This window comes from Gossypium raimondii, chromosome 8 (genome assembly GCF_025698545.1).
Source record: "Gossypium raimondii isolate GPD5lz chromosome 8, ASM2569854v1, whole genome shotgun sequence".
Lineage (NCBI taxonomy): Eukaryota > Viridiplantae > Streptophyta > Magnoliopsida > Malvales > Malvaceae > Gossypium > Gossypium raimondii.
In genome coordinates this window covers 58,103,504-58,130,522 of record NC_068572.1, presented here as the reverse complement: position 1 = coordinate 58,130,522, position 27,019 = coordinate 58,103,504, and the positions used below count along the sequence as shown (strand labels likewise).

The 27,019-nt window shown below is 30.9% G+C and overlaps 2 protein-coding genes, 1 long non-coding RNA gene and 2 other non-coding genes across 10 annotated transcripts; all 5 read right to left on the bottom strand.

The window, feature by feature from the left end:
• Nucleotides 1-1,976: 1,976 nt before the first annotated feature.
• On the bottom strand, nt 1,977-2,061 carry LOC128032320 (small nucleolar RNA snoR53Y). Its single transcript, XR_008188447.1, has one exon. It is a non-coding gene; the product is annotated as a small nucleolar RNA snoR53Y (small nucleolar RNA).
• A 176-nt stretch (nt 2,062-2,237) lies between these two features.
• On the bottom strand, nt 2,238-2,337 carry LOC128032318 (small nucleolar RNA snoR69Y). Its single transcript, XR_008188445.1, has one exon. It is a non-coding gene; the product is annotated as a small nucleolar RNA snoR69Y (small nucleolar RNA).
• A 1,259-nt stretch (nt 2,338-3,596) lies between these two features.
• LOC105792491 (probable ribosomal protein S11, mitochondrial) lies at nt 3,597-5,450 on the bottom strand. The gene is made up of 2 exons (XM_012621092.2): nt 5,265-5,450; nt 3,597-4,573 (listed from the first exon to the last, which is right to left on the bottom strand). The coding sequence occupies exons 1-2, from the start codon at nt 5,380-5,382 to the stop codon at nt 3,843-3,845; spliced, it is 849 nt and encodes a 282-aa protein (XP_012476546.1). The 5' UTR covers nt 5,383-5,450; the 3' UTR covers nt 3,597-3,842.
• A 2,684-nt stretch (nt 5,451-8,134) lies between these two features.
• On the bottom strand, nt 8,135-11,145 carry LOC105792489 (probable protein phosphatase 2C 34). Of its 4 annotated transcripts, none has more exons than XM_052635216.1 (6): nt 10,753-11,145; nt 9,426-9,742; nt 9,042-9,344; nt 8,843-8,960; nt 8,520-8,743; nt 8,135-8,435 (listed from the first exon to the last, which is right to left on the bottom strand). In XM_052635216.1, the coding sequence occupies exons 2-6, from the start codon at nt 9,666-9,668 to the stop codon at nt 8,229-8,231; spliced, it is 1,095 nt and encodes a 364-aa protein (XP_052491176.1). In that variant the 5' UTR covers nt 9,669-9,742; nt 10,753-11,145; the 3' UTR covers nt 8,135-8,228. The 4 variants fall into 4 exon arrangements, with proteins under 4 accessions (XP_052491176.1, XP_012476544.1, XP_052491177.1 ...); XM_012621090.2 differs by having other exon boundaries at nt 10,776-11,144; XM_052635217.1 differs by lacking the exon at nt 10,753-11,145 and adding an exon at nt 10,046-10,697.
• A 7,032-nt stretch (nt 11,146-18,177) lies between these two features.
• On the bottom strand, nt 18,178-21,302 carry LOC105792492 (uncharacterized). Of its 3 annotated transcripts, none has more exons than XR_001133314.2 (4): nt 21,069-21,302; nt 20,856-20,990; nt 19,590-19,721; nt 18,178-18,718 (listed from the first exon to the last, which is right to left on the bottom strand). It is a non-coding gene; the product is annotated as an uncharacterized LOC105792492 (long non-coding RNA). The 3 variants fall into 3 exon arrangements; XR_001133313.2 differs by having other exon boundaries at nt 21,097-21,302; XR_001133312.2 differs by having other exon boundaries at nt 21,125-21,302.
• Between the last annotated feature and the right edge of the window lie 5,717 nt (nt 21,303-27,019).

Sequence of the window (27,019 nt, the reverse complement as noted above, 5' to 3'; positions counted from 1 at the left end):
ATTAACTTAAATATTTATATAGTTGTAAGTTAGTTGTGAGTTGATTTAATTATTTAATTAATTGCTTAATTAATTCTGATGATAAATATAATTTTATATATGCTAATTAGTTGTAAGTTATAATAAATATTGTAAAAGTTTAAATATTTATAAAATTTTAAGTTTATGTTTATATAATTAAATGTTTATTTTATACATAAAATTAACTTCAACTTTTAATTTTTTTAAATTTATTTTTATCCAATTAAAATCAAATTTTATATTAATATCAAATTTTGAAATGTGATTATTAATAAAAATTAAGATACGTAATTGATTGGATTGGTGGTGAAAACCATCCCTAGTTGTCCATGTGAAGCAGCTGCTACCAAATGATGACGTGTGTTTGCACACAATGACCACGTGTCAATCAAACATATTTATTGGCTTCAGTTCCGATGGAATGTTTTTAAACCAAAATTTTAAAATTTTATTTTTTAAAAACTATTATATATTTTTAAAATATTTTAATTTTCCAGAATTTGTTTTCATCTAAATATTAAATAAAATTAAGTATAAAAATAATACTCTTTTAAAATGGGTAAACTACAAAATGATCCATTTTATTTATCTCGGATTACATTTTAGTCATTTATATTTGAAATGTTACATTTTAATTATTTACGTTATCGTTTTATTAGGAAGAGGTCACTCTACCGTTACCTCCCTAACAATAATCCTACATGTCAGTCTAAATAGATTTTAAATGTCAACTTAGAAGTCTAGTTGCTAGGATAAAAATAGATTTTTAATTAAATAAATTTAATTTGAACTGCCACATAGAACACTCTAGTTAGTATTTAAAACTCATTTGGACAACCACATAGGACCGTCGTTAGGGAGGTAACAGACCTTAACAGTAGAATGACCACTTTATAACAAAAAAATAAGAAAATGACTAAAACATAACATTTCAAACATAAGTGACTAAAATATGATGTGAAGCAAACAAAAGTACCTATTTTTGAATTTACCCTTTAAAATTTGTTATAATTAAATAATGTTTTATTCTTTTCTCTCTTTTCCTGTCCCTCCTTATCCCTAAAGTGACGCTCCTTGTCTTTCCACTCACGTTTCATGATTTAGATTTCCTCCAACTCCGGTCAAAACTTTCGACCAAATTTAAAAAAAAAAAAATCGAATAAAAAGAAACTCGAACCGTCGTCATCTGCCGTCAGATCGATCTCAGTTTCATGTATGATGTTCTTCACCATTCATTCAAGGAAGGTCAAATGAACATCTCAACCCCTTGGATCATTCATTTTGTTCTTGTTTATCATTCCTCGTTCGTTTTTCCTTATCTGTTGCTTTGCTTTGAGTTTGTCTTCTATTGCCTAGCTCATGAGGTTGGTAATTATTTCGAAATATATAGTTTCAAAAAATAAAAGAAACAAAAACGAAACTGTCCAATAATTGTGCTTAAGCCAAGCCATTGTCATTTTCCTTTCAATGAAAATCTAAGCCTTAATCGGCCCCCACGATTTAAGTGAGGGCTATAATATTTATTTACAAACACACTCCCCCATCTATTGAATATTGAATCTAGCTCGATTAAGATCAGAAAAACGTGTCAAGAATACACTGTATCACATTATTTTCTTATTTAAAAATTAAAAAATAATTATAGATAATTTCAAACCATTTGAATTTAAAACATAATCATAATCTTCATCTAAATTTATTTTGATTAAAATTTTGAAAAATTAAATAAAATGATGATAATACTATACATTTAAGGCCCAACCAAGTTTGAAAGTAAAATATATAAACCAAAACAACCTAAAACCCAATCCAAAAAAATCCCCAAAAACATTTTTTTTTGCCCAATGTAAGCGTTCTGATAACACAATAATATTGATATTTGTCTCTTTTATTGGCAAATTACAACTTTACAAGTTAACCAGAAATCGGTTCTCGTAAATAGGAAAATATAAACAAGTTCCTCAAAATAAATCAAATAAATTATTTTAATCACTGAACAATCAGCATTAGCATGGTTTCATTTCAAACATCATTGGGAACTTTTAACAATCACAAGTAAAAACCAGAAAAGAAATTGAATTAAATATATATATATGCGTTCTAAATTAAAATTTTAAAAAATTGGAAATTTTAGAATGAGTAAAAGAAATAAAACACAAACAATTAAAGATTTAACACTTCAACAAAAGGAATTTTTAAAAAACTGAAAAAGGTTTGTTTAGACTCAGATAAATGTTGGATTAAGATTCAATTCCCAGACCCTACAAAAAGGTCTCATAATGAGCTGGGATAATACATTTATCATCATCGGCAAACTTTTAAGCGAAAAGAAAAACATGGAGGAGGAACAGAAGGCAAGAGATCAAAAAATGAATGTCTATTTTAGAGAAAGTAGAAGAGAAAATGGGGGCGAAAATTAGAGAGAGAAAGATTGAAGTATCGTAGATGAAAGAGGCGAGGCGATAGAGGCAGAGCAGAGAGGGTTTTTAAAGGGGACGATGAGGGTTATTGATTAGGGTTAGGGTTCAATTTTAAACTGGCCGATTGGTTTTTTGTTCGTTTTAATTACATTTTTACCCCAATGTTAGATGACAAAAGGTTGAATTCTAAAAGAATAAATTTAGTGAAAATCTCTTTTAACTTTTGTTTTTTTAACAGAAATTTTAATTAAAACATTAAACTTTTTTAACGATGTGGCATGACAATTTAATAGCAGTTTATTTATATTTTATGTTAACATGATACTATTTATTTAATTATACCATATCAAAAATAATTTAAATTTTATAAAAAATATTTTAAAAATAAACTCAAATTTCAAAATATATATATAAAAAACAACATAAATTACACATAAACTACGTGAGCTATCATGTTTGGAATTTTAACATTTTAGTAAATATTTTATTAAGAAAATTAAAGTTGATAGTCAAATTCGACTTTTTTAAAGATTAAATCAAATTTAACTAAAAAAGATAAAAGCCAAATTGATAAAAGATATAAATGTTAAATATTCAATTTATTATTATGCATTTTAAAAATATAATTATATTTTTATTAAATCTATCTTATTATTTAAATTTTTTAGTGAGATAATATCATGAATGTAACGTAACCTAATTTAAATACTCAGCCTTTAGTCAGTATCAGTATCATAGTCTGTACTTATGTCGGAAGCGATATTCAACTCTTCCACTTTTCTTTTCTTTTCCTCTCTTGCTCTGTAGCACTTTAATTCCAGCTGTTCAATCCTTTTTTAAAGATTGAGTTTAATCATTTTCGTATTTGTCTAATTCGTAAATAAATAGCTTTTCAAATTAGACGTTAATTTTAAATTGAAATTTTAGCTCAAGCCAAAAAAATCAAAATTTCTAGCTTTTAATTTTTGAAAAAATGTTTTTCAATAAAATTACTTTTTTATCCTTTATTCAATCTTCTACTTTACATGGCAATTTGAAAAAGTAAAGGAAAAGAAAAAAGATCAGAGGCCCAAATTGTTCTTTAAAGACCTGGCAATGGTTCAACAAATCAAAATCATAAACAATACAGATAAAGAACATGAACTCTTCTGCATATGAAGCATTAACCATTTTGTAAGATATTAAAATAAGAGAGATAATCCCAACAACTAATTCATCAAAATCAGATGGCAAGCAAACAGTGTATCAGACAAACCAGTAAATTTATGGATGATTTGAAGTAACCGATAATAGAAAAACATGAATATGTTTGAGTTGATATAACAGCATACCATGGCAACACCCTAACCAACATGCCGTCACGGCCACTATCAAGCCCTCTAGATAGAGAAGGCAAGGAAGTTAGATTCGTCTCTTCTTTGGAAGCCGGCATCCATTATGTGGATGACGAGTGACGTCCTCAATGAAGACAATAGGATTTTTAAAGCCCTCACGAAAGCTAAGAATTGCTTGTTTTTTCTTCTTAAAATGGATAAAGCCTTTCACTCTTACCACAACCGATTTAATCCCCATTTTCCTTGCCTTGCGCCCAGCATATTCTGCCACTGCTTCAGTAGCATACTTAGATACTTTCGTGCCTCCTAAAAGTCCTGACATTCCAGCCGAGGCTCCACATTTTTTATTTCCATTGGAATCTGTCACAGTGACGAAGGTATTGTTGCGCATGATCTTTATGTGCGCAAAATGTTCGTTTTGCTCGATATGGTCTTGCCGAAATTGAGAACCCCTATAGTTTGCCCTTCTATCTCCATCTATTGCTTCCATCACAACATCCATGGACCTGTAATTCCCGCCTGACCTGAATTCTGTTTGACCTGAAGGACGAGTAAAATCCCGGAAAGCCGAAGCATATCTAGCGGAGACATTCCCTTTCACTGCCTGTTGATCCAAATTCCTCCCTAGATGTCCAACATTCTCAGTAGATTGTTCACCTAAAGGACGAAAAAAATTCTGGAAAGTCGAAGCATATGTAGCAGAGACATTATCCTTCATTGTCTGTTGATCAAAATTCTTCTCCGGAGTTCCAACATTCTCAGAAGAATGTGCACCGGCACTGAAACTCTTTAAACCTCCTGTAAACTAAAATCAGTTATACCAATCGGAAAAGACTATTAACAAATATTTTCAACTATGGAGTCCTTCACTGATTGCAAACCAAGTACCTATATACCACTTTAGCCCTAATTTCGCACTTACTGTACACACAACATTCAGACCAGTTCATCCCAAGTTTGTTTACTCAGAGTTGCTCAACTTATTCTTATGGTTATATATATCCAATGAATGTTCAAAGTAAAAAAGGCCTTTCAGCTTATACTTCATTCACAACCCCAAATGAAAAAAGAAAAAAATTTCTAGGGGATATATGGCTCAATGCTATGCCCTTAAATCTATAACAATTTTGATCAATTCTGTTGACTAAGACAAATTATTTCACTGAAAATTCACAACCCTAAAATGACCCTATGTTTACAAGAATTTGTATTCCTCTGAAGTAAAATCAGCCCAGGTGAAAATTCAACTTCGTTTCCAAATCTATATTTAGATCCAAGAAATTGAATACAGTAACTATAAAGATTAAAAAAATTTCTATTTTGCTGCTTTATGTTCTGCCCACCAAATGTTTGCAAAAAGTACACGATGAGAATTCCAACGTTTGCGAAGTTTAGCTTCTAACATTCATCAAATTATATCATTTATAGGATTGGATAATAAATCCAGAACTTAACACACTCAAATTTGGAAGCGAAGGTAAAAACTTACCGAGAAAAGCAGGGCGGTTGGAAGAAGCTCGACACACCCAATTGAAGTTGCTAAAGCGTTGAAGCAAGGCTGAAGTAGAGGAATGGCGAAGCTGTCGAATTGAAGACAATGGGTGCATTTTTTTCTTCTATGATTTTTCCTTAGGTTTCAGGTTTTTTGCTCAGCAAACATTAAACCTTTGATACAAGAGAATAATATAAATATTCGAGCGAAAAAGAAAATGTTGGGTCTTTTAATTTGCGGCCTATTAGTCTACCTTCAACAATTAGCTTTGGGCTTGGGTCAGAAGAGGAAGACGATGCTAGGAAGACTTGTTCTGATTAATATATTTATCTAAATTCGAAGGTTTGTTTAAAAATTAGAGAAAAAATTAGTCTCATTTAAAATATAAATTAGATTCAGACTCAGATATTAAAAGAAAGTTCGAGTCTAACTCTCTTCATTTTTAAATTTGTAATATATGTTATCTGCTTTTATGCATATTATAATGCATAAAATTAATTCATAGTAATATATGATTATATAATGTAAATATTAAAAATATTAATTTATATATATTTAATAAATTAAAATATATTAAATTAAAAGTAATAAAAATTTCAAAAAATTTAAAATAATATGTATAGCCCTAAAATGAATTTGGGTTAATTATTTACTAAAAAATTCTTTATATTTTCCAAACAATGAGAGTATCTATCTTGAAAGTAAATATAAGAACGAAATACAACATCAATTGTAACTCAACATGCATTGGAAGGGCATTGGAATTTGCTATATTTGATTGACCTATTTTGATTATGGGAGTTAGATGAAATGGTAAGGGTCTTTTCTACTTTAACCAGTGGCCAAGGGTTCGATCATAGTCCTAAGTATAGAGTAGCTTTAAAACTTGTGGCCAACATCTACCCACTTAATGGACCTACAAAACGCGGAGAATTAATTAATGGACTCGCTCCAATAGATATCTTGAGAAATAAGAAAAAAATTTCTTAACAACCCATTCAATACTATCCAAAGTTCTCTTATTGAGGATATTTAATCTATAATAATATTTATACTTAAAAAATCTCTATCAATTTATTCATTATTGAAGACATTCAAAGGTTACTTTTGAAGAATTAGAGATTTAGATTTATTATATTTTAGCATGCCTTTTAAACATTTATTTATTATTTAATAGAGAGCTTGTTTTAGGTTTAGAAGAGATCTTATACTTAATGCGTATTTATAAATATATTGTTTCTGTTCTTCATTTTAAATCTAAGTTTTACGAGGAAAATTTTAGTGGGAGAGTGATAGGAACTTTGCTAAATGCATTGAACTTAAACTGCGCCTTATACTTGTTGATATATAATGCATTACTCTCTAGATAAGGTCATGTAAACACTAAGAAGCCTTCGGACTATGTAACCAAACTTTGTTGTCCACCTCTTAGTTTCTAATTGTTAGTCAATTCGATATGGAACGAAAATTTGAAAAACACATCCAACAAATTTACAACAATTTACAAATATTTTATTAGAAAATAAAATTAATAGGAATATATATATAAAGTTTTTGTTATTTGAGTTTTTCTTTTTATTCGAATATGATTTTAAGCATGAAATTCTGATTATATTTATAACATATGCTTAACATATCTGTTAGGATTTGGGAACTGATAGTTTAAGTGACCGATAGGATCTGGACCTCCGACCAGGATGAACTTGACCGGAAGAAGAATGTTCGCCTGCAGGCATAGTCAGCTGAGGACCTTGCGAGAATGCAAGATGTTCGCAAAGATAGCTCGCACGGGAAGCCCGCGGGTGGGTGCTCGCGTAAGCCTCACAGAGATGAGGTCGTAAGAGGAGAGCTCGCGTAAGCCTCGTAAGGACGAGGTCGCGAGCCATGTCCGCGAAGAGGACCCCCGCTCGTGATTGGCAAGTGCGAGGTTTGCTAGGAGAGTCAGTTACTGGGTCAGAAAGGACCGCGTGCTCCGTAGTCAAGCGTTCAATCAGCCGAAGGAGGCCCAAAGAATGTCAGCACCAGGGACAGGAAATGTTAGTACTCTCGACCCAAAGGCCGAGACAAAACAGTGGGCCCTGTTGTGAGCTGTAATAGTAGCGGTAAGAATGTGTATAAATATCATTGTGTTTCCCTTAATACAACATGAGAAAATATTACTCAACAGTATCCAATATCGAAATAAAGAGAATCAAAGAAAGAGACGTCTCAAAATGACTCATGTTACCCCATCAAAGTTACTTTGTTTCTTTTTTGTGCGGTATTATTTTTCTTTTCTTTTCTTTTCTATTCTTACAAGTGATTAATTTGAGTGGAAAAGTGAAAGGATAAAAGAAGAAAGTGTAAAATAGAAAGAAAATAAATTTTAAGTATACTTAGTATGGAAAAAGAAAAGTGGGAGGAAAGAAAATAGAAAAGATGATCATTTTCATCTTAATGTATAAAAATCAATCCTTTTAAATTGGATGATAAGAGAGGTGCATGTTAGTTCAAAATTATGTTTTGTTTTTTCATAAAATAAAACTTTTCAAAATGTATTATCCCAATTTGGAACGATTAATTTTATGCATTAAGATGAAAAATATTTCTCTTTATCTTTTCTTCTCTTACTTTTCCTCCCTATCACATGCACTCAAAATTTATTTATTTATTTATTTATTTTCATTTTTTCACTCAATATTTTTTTCCTTCCACTTTTTCTGTTAACCAAATGCACTCACCTTTAAGCTAAGCTAAAGTCTATGCTAATCAATCTTGTGTGAGAATGTGGCCCATGTGGGCTTTACTTAACTATGTTTACATATGACAAATTGACAACCAGGAATTGGCCCGTTTTCACGGAAAAATTTTGGATGCATAGCAATGTATGAGCATGAAATGAATACTTTCTGATTAACTAAATATATAATATAGTTGTAATAAACTTTAAGAGCAGCCACCATTTGCTCATTTAAATACACACTATTTTGAAGTTGTTACAAGATTAACTTCATGGTGAGATGAGTGGAAGAAGAGGCAGATAGCGGAAATATCATCCATTGCAATGCCTTTCCTTTTCTTCTTCCAAGCACAGGCCGCAAACTCGACTAAACGCTTCGCTGCCTTCGCCTTGTCTGGTGTCGAAGATACTATTTGAATTGCTTCCTGATTGGAAACTACATCCCATACCTGCAGGTAGTTAACAAGTTATCTGCAATTGTTAGTGTTGTTTGACATTTTAAGTTGCATTGAAACCTTGGAATGCATGCGTACCCCATCGGTGGCGAGCACGACGAATTGGTCTTTGTTGGTTATATGTCTATGTGTGACTTCAGGAACCGAAATAAGACCGTAGTCCTTAATGCAGTAATCGCCAAAAGCTCTAGACATTGCTAGTCCTGGTGACTCTTCATTAGGCAGCCAAACTCTGTGTACCCCTGGTTCATCGTGCATGCAGAAAACGCGACCTTTGCACTGAATTATCCGCTCACTCTCCTCTTCAAACACAAATCAACCGGAAAAACGTAAGAATTCTTGATGGTATAATCTGTTTATGTTTTTAACATTTTCAGAGATTGTTGTTACAGATTACTCACGAGGTAAATTTGGTTTGAAATCAACAGTAAGCTGAACGGGAACCAAGTTTCCATCATCGGAATTCGTTGCCAAAACAGCCCGAGAATCACCGACATTGGCTACGTATATGATGTCTCCCTGCCCAATATAAAAGTGTGAATTATTCTCACTAGCTTTCATCAGTAGTGTGCCATAATAAGAAGTAAAAGCTTGAGTTACCTGTCTGACAATTGTCAAGGCGGTTGTTCCACTGTAAAACGAATCGATTTTTCGATATTGTTCGAGCTCGTGATCGACAGCAGCACAAGTCTTCAGATAAGAATGCTTCCATATATGAAACCTCTGATGCTTTTTATCAGATTCCAAATCCGGGTCGAGCGATGTCTGAGCTAGAGTCTCTTGCCAATTGCAAAGCAAGGACGAAGGCATCGATTCTCGAACCTTTTTCGCTACGAAATGACCCCATGGACCATGACCATCAAATATGCCACAAAACAACATGTCTGCTTGACTTCCAAATCCCTATTCCAAAACAGAAGCCACATATATCAAATACAAAAATGATCAAATCTTCTAACGGAAAAAATATGGTAAAGGCCTTACCTCCCATACAATAGCACAATCCTGGTTCACTCCTTTCCTGCCTCTCTTGGAACAAACTGAGGCCAAATTGTTAGAACCATCAACATTTACAAAACCAGAAGACCTCAAAATCATGTCATGTTTCTTTGCATCTTTTGCCATTGTCTCAGCAGCTTCTCTTCCATCACCATTGCTCGAATTCTTCCCTCTTCGCATCGAAAACGACCTCGCCAACCCATTGAACATGGAGGAAAAATGCCTCATTGCTTCTATAATCCAAAACCCACTATCAAAACACAACTTGTTTGTTCCCTTCTTATAGATCCAAAGTTTTTTGCCTAGTGAAAAAATAAATAAATATAGCCACATAAGTAAAGGAAACAGTATAAAATTTGTCAAGCAAGGAAGCCTTCTACACATATACATACATTTAAGTATACATATACATATATATTTGTTTGTACAAATGCTTGGTTAAAGCATATTGAATTTGAGTGATACTGTTAACCAAGAAAAGACATGATCTGACTCAGAAAGATAGGAATCTAACAATATAATATATACATATCAGCAAATATAGGAACCTGTGAATCTGAAAGGGTATTACAGAGAATATTCATCATGACATGGAATTCCATTACCATTAGCCTCCCCATCTAGGGAAGGAGGTAAACATGTACTAGATAGAAAATGGATAAAAAAGCTCTCAACATTTTTAGACTTAGCTGGCTACCAAGCAAACCCCATCAAAGGGTCTGTTTGGTTGCTGAGAAAAGGATAACAGAAAAAAGAGAACTTGAAATAAATGGCAGGTGGCAACTTGAAAAGTAAAAAAGACGAAAATCTAGAATTTCCCTTTATAGTAAAAGGAAAAAAATGGAAGGAAATAGAGTGTTGGGTTTTCCTTTGCTAATTTCTTCTGTTCACTAGGGGCCTGTTTTCCAGAATACCAAAGAAACCGCCTGAAATATAATATATAGATAGATAGATAGATAGATAGATAGATATTTTAAGAAAAATAAACAAAATTTAATGTGCAAAGTTACTCAGTTTCTTTTATTAGATGAAAAGTAAAGAAAAAAATTTAACAGATTTTCCAATTTTAAACATGTTTCTGAACATAAGACCTCAAAAAAACTAAAGATTAATCTCAGGTTACTATAAAAAGTACCATTAAAATGAATCAAAATTTGATCTTCAAAGAAGAAAAGAAATTCACACTTTTTTAAAAGAGAAACAAGGCAGCTCAATTTAGTTTAATACCTACAAATCAAACTAAAACAGAAAACCTAAAAAACTTTCTCAGAAACCAAACAGGCCATTCCAGGAAAAACTCAGCAAGACCAACCCTTTAAAAATACAGATGATGACCTTTTAACAGTAAATGGTTTGCCGTGAAGTTGATGTAAGCAGCCGGAATGTGATGATGTGATCCTTAAAAGAAAAGCTGAGAAACCGAGAGAAAGAAAATGAGGATGGATCAGAAAAAGAACCCATAGTTTGAAAGCACTACACACTTCCCTTCGATTTTGTTTTGCTTGGTTATGGTTTTTTTAAGCTCTTTTCATCTATGGAGAAGATAACAAAGAAAGCATAAGCATGTTTTGTCCATGTAATTACATGCAAACAACAAATCTATAATTATTATTACAAGCAAGCACTTTCTCTTTTTCTTTTTTTCTTTCTTTTTTTGTAAGACTTTTACAACTGAACTCAACCTTTTCTTTTTTTTTAATTTGTTTTGCTTTTGCCATTTTGTCAAAACTTTATAAGATTGGTTTAGCTTCCTATTTTCCCCTTTTTTACTATATTAAACAAGTTAGCTATTTTATGAATTTTTAATATAAAAAATTTCATTTATTGGATTTATAAATTATGAATTGTTAAAATATATCATAAGTCTCTATACTTTTTAAATTTAAAATTAATCTCTATATTTTTATTTTTAAGAATTTAATATATATACTTTCCAGATAACATTATTAAAAATATTTTATTAAATTTAGATTTATTAAGACGTCATTTTTTGATTATATTATTATCAATTGAATATTTTTTTCAAATCTCGTATCAATAAATTTAATAAAAATTAGTGTTAACAGAACTTAAATTTTATTTAATTGCTTTAACAAGGCTTTAAAGTTTAAATACTTGAAATTAGCTAATTTAAGGCACAAAATTTTATACATGGTAGACACAACAATTAAATAATTTCCAATTTTTAAACTATTTATTTAAAATTAGGGTAAGCTATAAAATTGTCATTTTAATTTACCTCGGATTACATTTTAGTTGCTTGTATTTGAAATGTTTCGTTTTAGTCACTTACGTTATCGTTTTGTTACGAAGTGGTCACTCTATTGTTAAACTTCGTTACCTCACTAACGGTAGTCCTATGTGGCAGTAAAAATAGATTTTAAATGTCAATTTGGATGTCCAGTTATTAGGATGAAAATAGATTTTTAATTAAATAAATTTAATTTGGATTGCCACATAGGACATTCAAGTTGGCATTTAAAACTCATTTGGACTGCCACGTAGGACCATCGTTAAGGAAGTAACGAAACTTAACGGTAAAGTGACCACTTCGTAACAGAACAATACGTAAGTGACTAAAACGTAACATTTCAAACATAAGTGACTAAAATGTAATCTGAAACAAATAAAAATGACTATTTTTATAGTTTACCCTTAAAATTATAACAAAAGAGTAGTTTCACTTTTTATTTTTTTTCATATTAATATAAAAAATGTTCTCAAATGCTACATATATGCAATTTTTTTATATTTTAATATTATTCATCAATCATTTAGCTCCTATAATTAAAGGCAGCATTTAAGCATGTCCATAGACAATAATGTGCTTGGAATATGATTAATTAATTAATTAATTATATTCTGAAATCCCAATTATTGGTAACATCCAAATATTTTTGTATAATTGAGATGAAATAAAATTTATTTCTTACGCTAAATTAAATAATAGTAATTCATTAACAGATAAGCAAAGTATGTCATCTTATTATTTTAATCAGTTCACTCTTGTTGTCCAAATCTAAAAGATTTTATTAAAAATAATATATATATATATATATATATATTAATCAATATTCAATGACATCAATTAAGGTGATCAACATAAAATTAAAATTTTATGTATTTTAAAATGTATAAAATAACATATAATTACAAAATTCTTCTTTGGTGAATTTTTTAAGATATATATAATTTAATTTTTGGGTACATATTAATTTGCCTATAATGCTGTGCCATACACATGGCTTCTTCAAAGACCAAACATCATTAAATAATCATTATGATTGCATTTTTTTATTATGTATTTTCATATTTAATTAAGTGATTAAAAGAAGTTGGTGCGATAAATTAAAAATAAAATAAAATAAAATCCGGTCATATACTTCACCTATTGGTTTGATGTTTTATTATATTTTTTTTAAATTTTTTTATCCCTTATGTAAAGTTTTTCTTTTGGCTGCAATCTAAATTATTAATATTTTAAGTGCATTTTAAGAAAAATAAAATTAATGTATTGGTTTTTGTTGAGTAATATTTTGCTCACTGTCTTATTGATGATGGGAATGTCGGGGTATTTATATATGTCGTCACTGGTACTATTACAACTCATAACAGGGACCACCTACTTTGTCTTGGCTCTATTGCCTCTGTTATTGACATTCCCTGCTCTTGGTACTGACATTCTGTGAGCTCCAGACCTGTTGGACACGTGTCTACGGAGCACGCGGTCCTTTCTGCTCCTGGGGTTGATACCCTGAGCGAGCTCAGTACCTGCTGGACACGTGTCTTGGTGGCCAGCAGGGCACACGGTCCTCTTTGTGAGTCCCTTAGACGCATGCAAACTGAGACTACTGTGGCCTTCTCTAGATTCCTGCGAGCTAGATTTGCGACCTTATCTTATAAGTTGTTCCTGCGGACCCCCTCAGCAAACTGTATCCACAAACTCTCCTTGCGAACCGTACCTACAAACTCGCCTTGCTACGGGACCCGTTCGGGTCGTGGGTTGGAGGCCTAAATCTTTTTTATGATTCGGGTCGGCGGTTACTAATGTATAACAATTTTCTTGAATTTTTACAAAAATAAATAAGATTGAACATATTGATTTTATAAAATGGTGTTTTTCATGCATTTGGTTACTTTTCATGAACAACGGTGATGGTTAAAGCGAAAGTAAAGTTTTACTTGGACTGAATTGAATTTTAGGGTAACATATATATAATATTATTATATTTTGGTGGTTGGGTGGTATTGAAAATCTATACTACTTGGGGAATTTTGGAAAGAAGGATGAGGTCTATTTGATGTGTACTTTGAATGTTGAAATTGTCTTTCCAATTAAATCAAAGGACGATATGATAGTGAATGCACTCAAAGCTTAAAAAAACAGAAAAAAAAACCAATTAATTAACTATATTTGATAAAATCATTAAATAAAGACTTGTGGAAATTAATTAGGAAATAGCTAAAGTATATCCCATCCGATGCCCCCACCATCAAAAGCTTGCTTCCTTTATTATTTTTATATATAAATCAATTAAATTCCACGTATACAAGGTGGGTTTATTATAAATACTACTTGTGCCAGTGCCAAAATTTAAATTTTTAAAAATAATAATATCAGGTCGGAGTGTCGTATGCTAATTTTATAATTTTATAAGCATTTGACACGTCATATTCCAACTCATTTAAAAAACATAGTAAACCCACAATTTAACGGGCAATTTACCTAAAAAGGCCATTTTTTTTCAAAATTTACCGAAATGGGCCGGTTTTTTAATTATTTACCGGAATGGGCCATTTTTCGCGAAATCGCGTCCACGTAAGCGATGTCGAGTGCGTGTCAGACATCGCGTCCACGCCAGCGCGATTTGCTTACGTGGACACAAATCGCGTCCTTGAGGGAGCGATTTGTCGACGTGGCATGAACGATTTATGTTTTAAGCTTGAAAACTTTGAAAGGCCATAACTTTTGGCTCGGTTGTCCGATTGAGACGATTTTTTATTTGAATAACTTTTCGAGATCTACGCTACTGAAAAACCGCTTAGAGATGAATAGAGACTAATTTGTAAAGTATAATTTGTTAGTTACGAGTATAGGGACTAAAGTGTAATTATTTCAAAATTAGCATGAAATTTTTGTATTTAAGAATATTTGAATGTTATGGAAGGATGAAATTGAATTTGAATTGAAAAACGAAGCTTAGATTTGAAAATATGACTATTTAGGTTTTAGGGACTAAATTGAATAAAATGGAAAATTTTAGGGAACTTCTCAAAAGCGGAATGAGCTGACTTATACCTATAACAGGATGATATAAGACAATTCTGTAAAAAACGATCCGGTGTTACTTCAAATAAATAAGGAAAATAATGATTTGAATGTTTCAAAATTCAATTTTAAACCGAAAAAATCAAAATTTAGGGGCAAAAAAGGATCTTTTTCAAAAAAACTGCGGCAAACCGCCTTTGGCGGTTTGTCAGCGCGTAGATCTCAAAAATTTATTCGAAATAAAAAAAAATCATCTCAATCGGACAACCGAGCCAAAAGTTATGGCCTTTCAAAGTTTTCCAAGCTTAAAAACATAAATTGTTCATGCCACGTCAACAAATCGCGCCCTCAAGGATGCGATTTGTGTCCACGTAAGCAAATCGCGCTGACGTGGACGTGATGTAATCGACAAGACTCGACATCGCTATTGACGTGACGCGATTTCATGAAAATGGCCAATTCCGGTAAATAATTAAAAAACCGGCCCATTTCGGTAAATATTGAAAAAAAGGAGCTTTTTTTGGTCATTTGCCCCAATTTAACATGATGTGGTCATTTTCTGAAAAGAGAAAAACAATCATATTTTCTAAGTAATTTTTATAAATTATTATATTCGGACACCATTTTTTTTAAATAATTAAGTCAAATGAATTAATATTTAGAGTATTTAGTTAGTTCCCTTTGGGTAGTGGCATGAGAAAATATGTCCGACTTACCCATGCAATACTTCGTTAAACAATACTACTAATAATCTAAATGTTGCAAATTGAATGTAGGGTAGGCTAGCCTAGAAAATTAAATAAATGCAAAAGGCAAGACTTGACCTTACCTAACACCAGGCTTCTTATATTAATTACAAATGCATTTATCAAACATTGTTAAACCTTGCGACTACAATTTTGCATACCCAATTCTTTTTCAGGAATTGGGACAAATTTAGAAAATTATGAGTGAGTTCTTTGGACTACTCTATTTGGTTTGGTTGCATGGCGAATATGAAAGAACAGGAATTTACTTATTTTTCAAGACTTATCATGAAGTGTAATGGAAATCATAAAAATATCAGTAAGTTGGGCAAAACAGTTTAACGCTTATCACAAATGGGAACCAACTACAGAATCAAATGAGGACTCCTGCAGTCATTAGGAGAAGTCTTAGAATAAAACGAAAATTTAAGTTTGGATTTTGAAAAAGATATTATTGAGAGAAGTAATTATAAGACAGTAGAAGAAATATTTTTAATTCCACCCAAAAATTATTATCGTATTAAATATATGTAATATTTATATATAATTATTTAAAAATTATATTTAAGTTTTTCAATCAAATTTACATATTATGCATACATATATAAATATATAGGCGTATATCAAATTCTCAAGGACCAAATTTGGCAGGTAGAAAACATGTACCTTTCCATTCAACAAATATCTCAAGATACCATAGAAAAGAAGTTAGATTTGATTTTTTTTTGATATAATCTTTTATGATTTGAAATTTGTTTAATTTGAACCGAGGATGATATATAAATAAATGTTTTCGATAACGATAACTTTAGTATTCAAACTCTATTTAAATAGTTGAAAAGAAATTTATTTTCAATAACTTATTAATTAGGTTGGATAACTTTGGACATAAAAATATAATTAATTAGTTCGATTTGTATAAACATTGTTGTCAATATATGAGAATGTGAGTTCGACTATGTTGAAGTGCATTATTCGATAAACTATGAATAATTCTAGATATTATATAAAAAAATAAATATGATAAAAACTTATATTAAAAATTATATTAATGACAAAAAAAATTATAAACCCAAGAAATGAATACATAAATTATAATTTTCTTTTTAAAAAGGAATTCAAGCATAGCATCCTAGGAAAACATACAAAAATCTTTCAAAGAAAGGGAGGAGTCAAAGACGTGTGTGGAGGTGAGAAAAAGGCATGGTGGTCCTCCATTCGTTCCCAACTACGCAATGTGGTGGCTAATTCACCATTAATTGCTACACTCTAAAAATACATTGCATGACTGATCACCTTCTTTTTTGGGGGCAGCGAGAGGCCCCAATCCCACACTTACCCCCCCAAAAAAAATCTTACAATACATTGGATTCGTGTCGGTCATAACATGTCTTTCACGGCTATTGGGCATTGAATCCCCATCCCTAATTACGTGTCGGAATATTGGAGTTTTTGTGACAAATACCCAACCTTTGAAAAACTTCACATCATAGTATTTGAATTTGTCACTAATTAAAAAAATATTATATATTTAAATTAATATATGTATCCACAATTTCAATTAAAATAAATTATTATAATTACTGGATTGAATAATTTAATTTAAATTAATTAAATACAACTGATAAACCCATACATAAATTTTTTTCACATATAATGAAAGCAATATAATAATTACATTATTTGGGTTCATGTATATTATATACAAAGCATATGATTGAGTTGATATTAGATTCTGTCAAGTCTTAATTTAATTGTAAATTTATTAAAATTTATTTAGTTTACAAAAGAATGTTTATATTTTTTATATTTTAAAAATCTAAAAAATATCATTTTAACTAAAACCATATTTATTTTTTTTATAAATTTGGCATAATGTTTATATCACAATTCATAATCTAAATCATTAATTATAAAAAAATTAAACAAATTGAAGAAAATATCTAAATTAAAAAGTATATTAATAAAATTATTAAAGAAACATGAAAAGATATTTGAGAAACGATTTCCCACCATGGATGAAGATCATGATCTACTACCAAACAAATGATTAAAGACCATGGATTTGGTCAGTATGGGTATGATTAGCAAATCACATGGAAAATGAGCTTGTTACCAAGTGACGCAAAGATTTTTGTTAGAAAGGTGTCACTGTAAGACCACGTGATTGGAAAAGTCGGTGGGCTAATTGGAACGATCAAGTGGTCCCACCACAGAGCTGTAAGTTCCATCTAATCAGGAGGGCACACGGAATGATCTCACCGATCACATGTGAAGGCGGCGCACCACCCAAAGATAGACCCTTGCTCCGTTTTATTTTACTTTCTGTATCTGGTCTGGTCTGGTTTGGTTTGTTGGGTAAGCGTGGACGGTGAAAGTTTTGAACTACCTGTTTTAAGGGTATTATTGGATTTTGTTAGAAGAAAATGTAGTGTTTTCGCTTCTTGATTGGCTTCTTTACAACAAAAGCTAACATGAGACTATTCAGCAACCACATCCATTGAAGCTTGAAAATGTGGCATCTTTATTTTCCCAGGGAAGGCAATATGGTTACAAATTCAATCACGTTATACTTATGACTCGTAAGTTGGCATCATACTCTACACATCTCGCTAGACAAGATTCCGAACTAGGTACCCTTTGAATGGACGGTAATACTCACAATTACAGTAATTAATATCATTGTTATTATTATTTTTAATATTACTAAAAATAAACGTACTACTCATCCAAAGATACTCTTTACCAACTTAAACGTAGCATAGTCAAAACCTTGCAACCCATAACCTCGTAAGCATAGTCACTGATAGTTCCAATTGATCGTTTGGAGCTTCCATGTATTCTCAATCACGTGTGATGGGATATATGTAGGTCGATTGGACTCCAAACAATAGAAAATCAATACCAAAATGACACGAGACTTTGAAAATGATCAGAAGAGTTCCTTTTAAAATCCACGGACACCAAAACAGGGCAACTCTCTCTTTTCTCGCTCTAGACTCAAACAGTCACACTCTTCAACTATCTCATGCTCCAGCCCCTCAAGGAAGTCAAACTCTGGCCACTATCATTACCTACTGCTCTCCGCCCGTCAGATAACCCATAAACCACCACAAAACTCCAGCCTTGTATCAACAGATTACTTAGAAAAGTTAAGTTGGGTTGTTGTGGCTCCTTCTTCACAGAAACTTCTCCTTATGTAACGCAATGGATGATTGGGGAAGAAAATAGAAGAAGCCCTTTTTCATTTCTGACATGGAGATCTGAATAATTTTCATAATACAGGCCGAAGAGTAAATTAAATATTATAAACTCAGACCATGAACATGAAGAAACGTCAGGAATAAAAAAGAATTCTTGGGGTCTCAATGGCTAATGGGTAACTTATGCTCCTTTGACAGGAGTTGACCCTAAAATGAATTTAATCAAAGGTTGAACTCAGTTCCGATCTCATCGGAGTAGCCCTCGAATATAAAAGCTATTTGTTTGGTTGTTTTATTTAATAGATTGTAGCACTAAAGCCCAAATGGCAATCAAACAAGTTGGACATAAAACATTTTCTATAAAAATGCAGAATAAAAACCATGCGCCGCATCAATCGACACGAAATGGCTATTAATGTGCTAGCCACCCTACTCTATTGTATTTTCATGGCATGAAGAAAAAGATGGCCATGCCTTGAGAGTTTCGATGTAAGGTCTTGAACACAAGCTACAACAAGGGCTAACCATAAATTTGGACAAAATACTATACCACAGCTGGAAGGGTAAAATTACCATAGAGGCCTTTGTATTAAGGTAAAAGTACCATGGAGCTCCTATACTAGGGTAAAAGTACTAATTTGCTCTTTTATCTAATATATAGGGACTAATTTGCCCATTTTTTTAGTAAGGGGCAAAATGTAATTTGATTCCTGGTATAGAGGCCTCCATGGTACTTTTATCTGACTTGAAGTCATGTTATTAAAACATGTGCCTTAAAAAGAGTGTTGAATTTTTCTCAAGTTTTTGGCTCTATTTTTAAGGTATCACTATACGTGAACGAAATGAAGAGTTGGAACAAAGTAGATTCAAATAACCAAAAATGGTCTCTTTCTATTTAGGGCAGATACGAGTTTAGTAGTGAGTTAAGTACCTTGAAATCCCCAAGCAAGTGTGTTCAAATCCAAAACTTCATTAAGTAGTTGCATTGTACATGCACTCAGCTTGGAACTGTCTTACTAGCAATACCATCAACATTCCTACCAGTATGTGCTTGCAATATTGCCTGCAATAAACCATTTTTTATATGGATATTACATCACCTCACAAGAATCAACGAAACAAATAAAAATAGTATACTCATGGTGCAATCATCCAGCACTCAGATCAAGGAAACCAGTGTAATTCAATAATTGTTTAAAATCTTTGATGTATTTCCAACAATTAATCTAACTTAGCACCTAAACCATCTTTAATTCTACATATTCTAATATAAATGCAACTCTGCTTTTCCTCTTATTGCTTTTCCCTGCGTGCCCCCCTTCATATCCCTAGACAATATGATCTACAAAAAATGAGAATATTTTATAGTAAGAATCATCAAGAATAGGAAGAAACCGGTATGATTTGGACCTATGTTCTCCGATTCAAATGTAAGTGTCGGATATTGATATATGTCCAGCATGAGTATGTTTAATAATTTTGAAGTTTTTCCATGAATTTTGAAGGCAGATGATATGATGAAAATAAAGAAACAGATTATTGCTTTATGACCTGTCCTGCTACTAGAGATCATAACATGAATGAAATCCAGACAAGAGAATAACATGAATTAGTAATTGTAAGAAATCATAGGCCATGATACCTGACGTGCAATTATTTGTAAGAAATAATGGACCATAAATCACATGCAACTGCAAAATCCTTTAATTAAGTTCTCTAGACATGTTCGTGAATTTGTTGCTTTCGTTTTTGTTTTCTCTATCTGCCTTGCCTAGGTTGACGCTTACCTTTCCTTTGGAAACATAGGCATCTCCGAGAACCTAATAAAATTTCAATTTAATCTTTTTGAAAATCATACAGAGATAAGTTAATAAAATGGTGGAATTACATTTTAGCTCCGCTAAAAATATATAACTTAACCTTGACTCCTAAAAAAATTCTGGCTTCAACTCTGAATAGACCTTCATCTGAACACTAATACCTACCACAAGCTAAGCACCACAGCCACTATATTTACCCTTCATTTCACTATAACATGATTCAAGCAGCCGACAAGTAATTATCACCTACTACATCTAGTCTAACCCCCCAAGTTTTTGTACATTGGGTCATATTCTCTCAAAAGATGAAACAAGGTCTTGTGAAGTGTGCTGATAAAATTAGGGATAGTGCATGAAAAGGTTAGCAGAATTCTTACTTTCCGGTTACTCTTAGTGAAGCCTCCTAATCAAAATCAGAAGAGAGTTGAAGCTCTGGTAAAGTAACCAACTTGAATCCCTGCCATTAAATTACCACCAACACTATTAAAACGAACTTGAATCCCTGCCTCTCCCTGCAATATAAAAAGAAAACCCACCGAAATTAAATAAATTTGTTTAATAACTGAACTTATTGAAGACGAGAAACTAACGGGCGTGATGAGAGTCTTTCCACCGCACCGTAATATTGCTATCCAAAAAGATTCACCTGCTGCGATTGCACAAAAATAGATTGAAATCGCACTGAAACGTGGGTTCGGTGGAATCCAACGGAGCCTTAATAAAATTGGCGGGAGTTCTTTCTCGGGCAAATTATCGAACACCTCGTGAACCTCAACCAGTTAGAAATCCAATTAGGTTGGGCTACATATTGTTTGCTTAAGCTTCGGCCCAAAATCTGACCTTAACTTAGTTAATATCTCCATTTTTGAAGGGATAAATATTAAAATTAGGATTATTTTCCTGTACAATTGAACACAAGCTCGTTACCGTATACATTAATTTTGATTTAATATATAATGTTTGTGCGATTTTATATATAAAATTTTAATTTAATTCAATTTTCACAAATCACTACCAACGTTATTGAGTTAACATCATTTTACGTTGATATATTGCATATACAAATAATAAAATTAGTTCGATATGGAAATAAATGTAAGTATTCATTTCTTTAAATGTGTACAATTTAAACAAAATAAAATTGAATCACAGTTCAAGCTTCATGTGTATAATTGAACCAAATCAAAGTTCATATATTTATCCTAATTTTTAAATATCTTTCATTTATTTGATCGAATTAGTTTGAGAAATAATTTTTAAGAAGAGTAAGATGGGGTTTGAATCTGTGTTATCTAAGGATCAGAGAAGAACTTTAATCACTGCTCTAAACAAATCTTGACAAATAACTTTTAGACATAATGTCACATTTAGCCCTTATTCTTTTTTTTAAGCTAAATTTGACATTCTATTTTTTAAAAAGAGTCAATTTTGACCATCAACCTTTAAAAAATAGTCAATTTACTTTTTTAATGTAAATACTGATTAAAATGTTAATTTTTTAAATAAGGCAGCTCGCATGATGATGCACATGCACTTCATGCTATATTTTTTTTTAAGTTTTTGAACTTTTTATATGTTTTTTTTAATGTATTTTTATAATTTTTAAGTTATTTGTTGGCATGCATATAAAATAAATATTGTCACGTTAGCATGAAGTATGCATAAACTACCACACAGTATGTCATGCCAACGTCATTAAAATTTTAATATTTTAGTTAGCATTTCCATTAAAAAAGTTATTTTAACTATTTTTAAAAGGTTAATGATCAAATTTAGCCAAATAAGAATAATTTTCAAATTAACAAAATATGTAAACATTGAAGGTTAAATTTGACATTATGCCAAAATTTTATTATTTAAAATAATAGAATATTAATATCATGGTAAAAAAAATTCCAGTCCCTCTCAATTTCGAAATTGAGCAAATTAATCTCTCTCAAGAAAATTGGAGCAATTTAATCCCTGACAAATTTGGAAGTGAGCAATTAAGGACAATTAATCACGGTATTAATATTTATTGTCAATTGTGCATGATTTTGATTGGTATAATAACAAATTTAGCCCCCAATATTTACATATTCTGTTAATTTGATTTTGATTCTAAAAAAATTAACAAATTTAGCCTTAACATTTACACATTTACAAGAATATTGCAGGCTAAATTTGTTAAATCATGACCACATTGATGGAACATGTAATTTATGATCAATAAATTTGTTATTATACCAGTCAAATTTGACGAAAAATATTAACACTGTGATTAATTGTCATTAATTACTCACTATTGAAATTGATAGAAATTAAATTGTTACGGTTTTTTAGAGTAGTCAATTTGCTCAATATCGAAATTGAAAGGAACTAAAATATCATTTTATCTTAATATAAAATTAAATAAATTTTTGACAGGAAAATTAAATAAAAGTTTTATTATTTAATAATAATAATTTAAAACCGACCAACTAATAGGGGTAATAAATTATGTTATCCAAAATTCAAACCCTTACCTAGGTCGTGTGACTCATGATTACTGCAGGTTATACTATTCTCATTTATTGGCTGTCTTATTGGTGTCGTATTTAAGTCATTTTCTTCGTATTTACTATTTATGCATCAATAAAACAAAACTAATAAAATTTGAGGTATTAATTTTAGATATAAAAAATTGCACGAACATATCTTAGCCCAACATAAATTATATGTAATAAATTAATGTAAAGTTTAAACGCAATTAATAACATCTTTTTATTCTTATTTTTTTTAAATAATTGAATAATTGGGAGAAGGAACGAGATTGTTTGGGATCAAATTTAAGCTCTCACTTTTTGGGTTAAAAAATATTTACCTGAGACTCGGCTCGTTTAGAAAATAAATTTTATTTTTTGCTTAAGCCCATTTTTTTAAGCTTATATTTTTGTCCAAACCCTAATCACATTTAATATAATTTATATTCTTTGAAGGTACTTTTAATCTTTTTATTTTAACAAAAAAATATAATAAAAATATTAAATTTACCACTCAACTAAAGCTTTATTTTAATGTGTTTTAAACATTTTTATTTTAACATGCACAATCTATTATCTCTATTATTTGTATATCTATACTATTGATAAAACCCTAGATAAAACAATTGTCGTGCATTAGTATTATTAATTTGATGTATTTATGTGTTAAAATTTCGCTTACTCACAATTTAATTTAATTTTTATTTTAATATTATGAATATTTTATGTGCTAGTATATAATTAATTAGTTTTAAACAATATGTTTCATTATTTATTATATGTTATTTTTAATACACGTTTACATTTTAAATCAATGGTTTCCACACGTATATACGTGTGATAAGATTTCTAATATTAATAATTTATGTTAAATAAAACTATTATCGTATCCATTAGTAGTAGGATAAAAAGAATTAAAATTATCAAACATAACCAAAAATAATGGAAATAACACTAATAATCAAACTAGCAGTAAAATTCATTTAATTGTCTTAAGGCTCGAGAGGCATCAGCTTTTGCAGGCTTTAACGACATGGATCGTTTGAATGTTGCATTGAGTCGGTCTTGTTTGATCAAAGTAACTTTAGGAGGAACGAGCGAGTTTTGTCGATTCGGTTTCATCGAAATCTACATTGTTGGAAATGCCGACTCGTATCTGCAGGAATGGCATAGCTCTACTAGACAGCTTTTTGGTGAGTTGGTGACTTCTGACCAGGAGAAGCAGTGGAGGAGCCCTTGAGGGGGAGATTGAAATGTAACATCGATGCGGCTGTGTTCGACAGCGATAATGCGACAGCTTGGGCAGCGGTGGTGCGTGACTGGAATGGCAGATTTGTCCATTGTTGATCTGATTTTCGAGCAAGTGAGTTGGATTCTCATATTGCTGAAGTGCTGGCCTTGAGGAAAGTTTTGTCGTGGATTGAAGTTATGAGATTCGATACCATGATGGTGGAATCAGACTGTTAACGCGTGGAAAACTGATATGGTTGATGATTCCAAATTCGGATTGCTAGGAGACAGCGGCGTATTTAGGGGCGGCCGGTTTGAAAAATTATACATTTAGTCACTTACAAATTTAAAAATTTTAAATTAATAAAGGTAAAATTACACTTTAACCTCCTTAAAGATAATAAAAATTCAATTTAATTCTTTAAAAATTATAAATATTTAGGCTATTAAAAATTATAATTTAATTTCGGCTCCTAAAAAAATTTTCTAGCTCCACATTTTTTTCGAGATTAAATCACGTCTTCAATCACTGTACATCCATTGAACTAGTAGGCAAGTTAATAAGGCGATTTACCCTCTTACTAGGGTAACCTTGTTGAAAGCTTGATTAAGATATTTCTTCGGTTTGCATTATGAGTGTTCTACAAAATATTATTTGTACTTCTGATTTTAATGTCATGAAACAGTAGGTTTAGGTTGGGATGTAATGGGTAAATCTATTGATTTTATTTAGAAAATCTTCTATTTTCTTAATTTTACTATTTTGTTTTCATGGCTATTTAATGACAGTTATATTACTGAATAAATTAATTTAAATTTTCTAATTATTCTTTAATTAATATAATAAAATGTCTTTACTAAGAGACACATATAATAATCCAAATATGCAATGATTAATCATTATGACCAATTTATTTAGTATAAAGTAATTTTTTAAAGTATACATTGTTAAGATTTAGTGTTCTAAGTGTAGTTTATTCGTTATTTATATTTTTAATTTTTGAATAAATTGGTTAAATAAAATTTCATTATTCTCATTAATGTCGTGTATAATGCCCTCGAAGGTTGTTGCACACAAAACAAAATATAAGTAAATATTAGCTCACTGGTTGTCTAATGTTTAACTAATACTAAGTTGCATTACGTGGTCGGATCGTAATGCGAGACGACAACTTGTATTAGTAGGTAATTTAAAAAATTCATAGTTTTATTAGTCGAAATTGAACAAATCGATTAAAGGACTATTGTGTCTTCTATCAAGTCCAAATGGGAGATATATTGTCTTAGGTATCGAAGTAGTTGACTCTCAGAAGATAGAGATATTGATGTAATTATTTAGATTGACAATACATCAGACAGAACCCAAGTTGAATTAATCGTAGATTCGTTTATGGATTAATTTACTTGTGACATTCATAGTGTGACTTACCTCGATCATGAGTAAGTGACTGACTATGTATGTATGACACATATATATACTTTAATATATTAAAAGCTTAAGTTCAAATAACTAAATGGCCAAAAGTTGGTACGTTGGGTATACAACTTATGCATGATATAGCTTCATTTACAATAGTGAAATTCATAGCCCAGTAAAGTGTAAATGATGTCATCTCATTAACATTACATGATAGATGGAAAAGTAATGTGGTCATAGGTTATTTGTCCAAAGCAAATGATTTAATTATCATTTGTTAGTAATTGAATTTTCCATGAAGGGTAATGTAAAGGTTATCATGATATAACATATGATCATACTAGGTGAATGGATTTAACCCAATGAGATAAAAAAAATCATATAAGAGTAACATACTCATGAAAATGTCATTGAACAAGCACTTACTGAGTTGCTTTTATAATGGTATGTAATAAGGGAGAGTTCAATCATGGTACTTTAGTGGAATGAATTCATGATTAAATAATATTATAATTAACGGACAAAGAGTTAAAACTTAAATACAAATTATTTAAGCCCTAATTCTATATGTCCAATCGGTCCCTCCACTAACTCGATATAACACACAACAGATTTCATGTAGAACCGAAATTATAGAATGAACGAAAACGATAATTAAAATAAAAAAAGATTGCATTTATCACTACTCGTAGTAAACACGTTTTCCTAAGTACAAAAAATGAATTAGAGATTAAATTAATTTATTCAATTATTATTTAATTTATATGAATTAAAAAATAAAAGTTTAAAGTGTGAATTAAATTAATTAGTCATCATAGTTTTATTGAACGAGAAGATTAAATATGTTTAATTGTAGATTCTAATATGATAAAGTTGTCATGACTTTAACGAAATTAGAATTTGATTGAAAAATAATTTAATTGGGTAAATTAATTAATATTTTGGAAAATAAAAAATAATTATTGGGTTATAAGTTAAAAGTTTAAATAACACATATAATTATATCTAGTATATGAGACAAGCCCGAGAACCCATTAGAGGTGTCCATGGGCCGGGCCGGGCCCAGAAAAAATTTCGGCTCACCTCCTAGGCACGGGCCAGGCTCGGCCCGAAATATGGGCCTGGAATTTTGTCCAGGCCCGGCTCGGGAATAAAATCCTGAGCCCGACCCGGCCCGGCCCATTTTTTAATAAACACCAAAAAATAATTTTAAAAATAAAAAAATAAAAAAAAACGTATTTTAAAAATAAAAATAAAAAATATTTTTATTAAATTTGGGCCGGGCCCGGGCCAAAAAAGTGGTGCCCAAAAGCCCGACCCGTTTAGAAAACAGGCCTCATTTTTTTGCCCAAACCCATATTTTGAGCCTATATTTTTACCCGAATCCTCCCAT

Excerpts from the sequence above, each read along its gene's own strand:
- LOC105792491 (XM_012621092.2), bottom strand. The coding sequence starts at position 5,382 with ATGCACCCATTGTCTTCAATTCGACAGCTTCGCCATTCCTCTACTTCA. Across the intron at positions 4,574-5,264 it reads CAACCGCCCTGCTTTTCTCG|GAGGTTTAAAGAGTTTCAGT; the intron begins GTAAGTTTTTAC and ends TTTAGTTTACAG.
- LOC105792489 (XM_052635216.1), bottom strand. The coding sequence starts at position 9,668 with ATGAGGCATTTTTCCTCCATGTTCAATGGGTTGGCGAGGTCGTTTTCG. Across the intron at positions 9,345-9,425 it reads ATTGTGCTATTGTATGGGAG|GGATTTGGAAGTCAAGCAGA; the intron begins GTAAGGCCTTTA and ends GTTTTGGAATAG. Across the intron at positions 8,961-9,041 it reads CCTTGACAATTGTCAGACAG|GGAGACATCATATACGTAGC; the intron begins GTAACTCAAGCT and ends TATATTGGGCAG.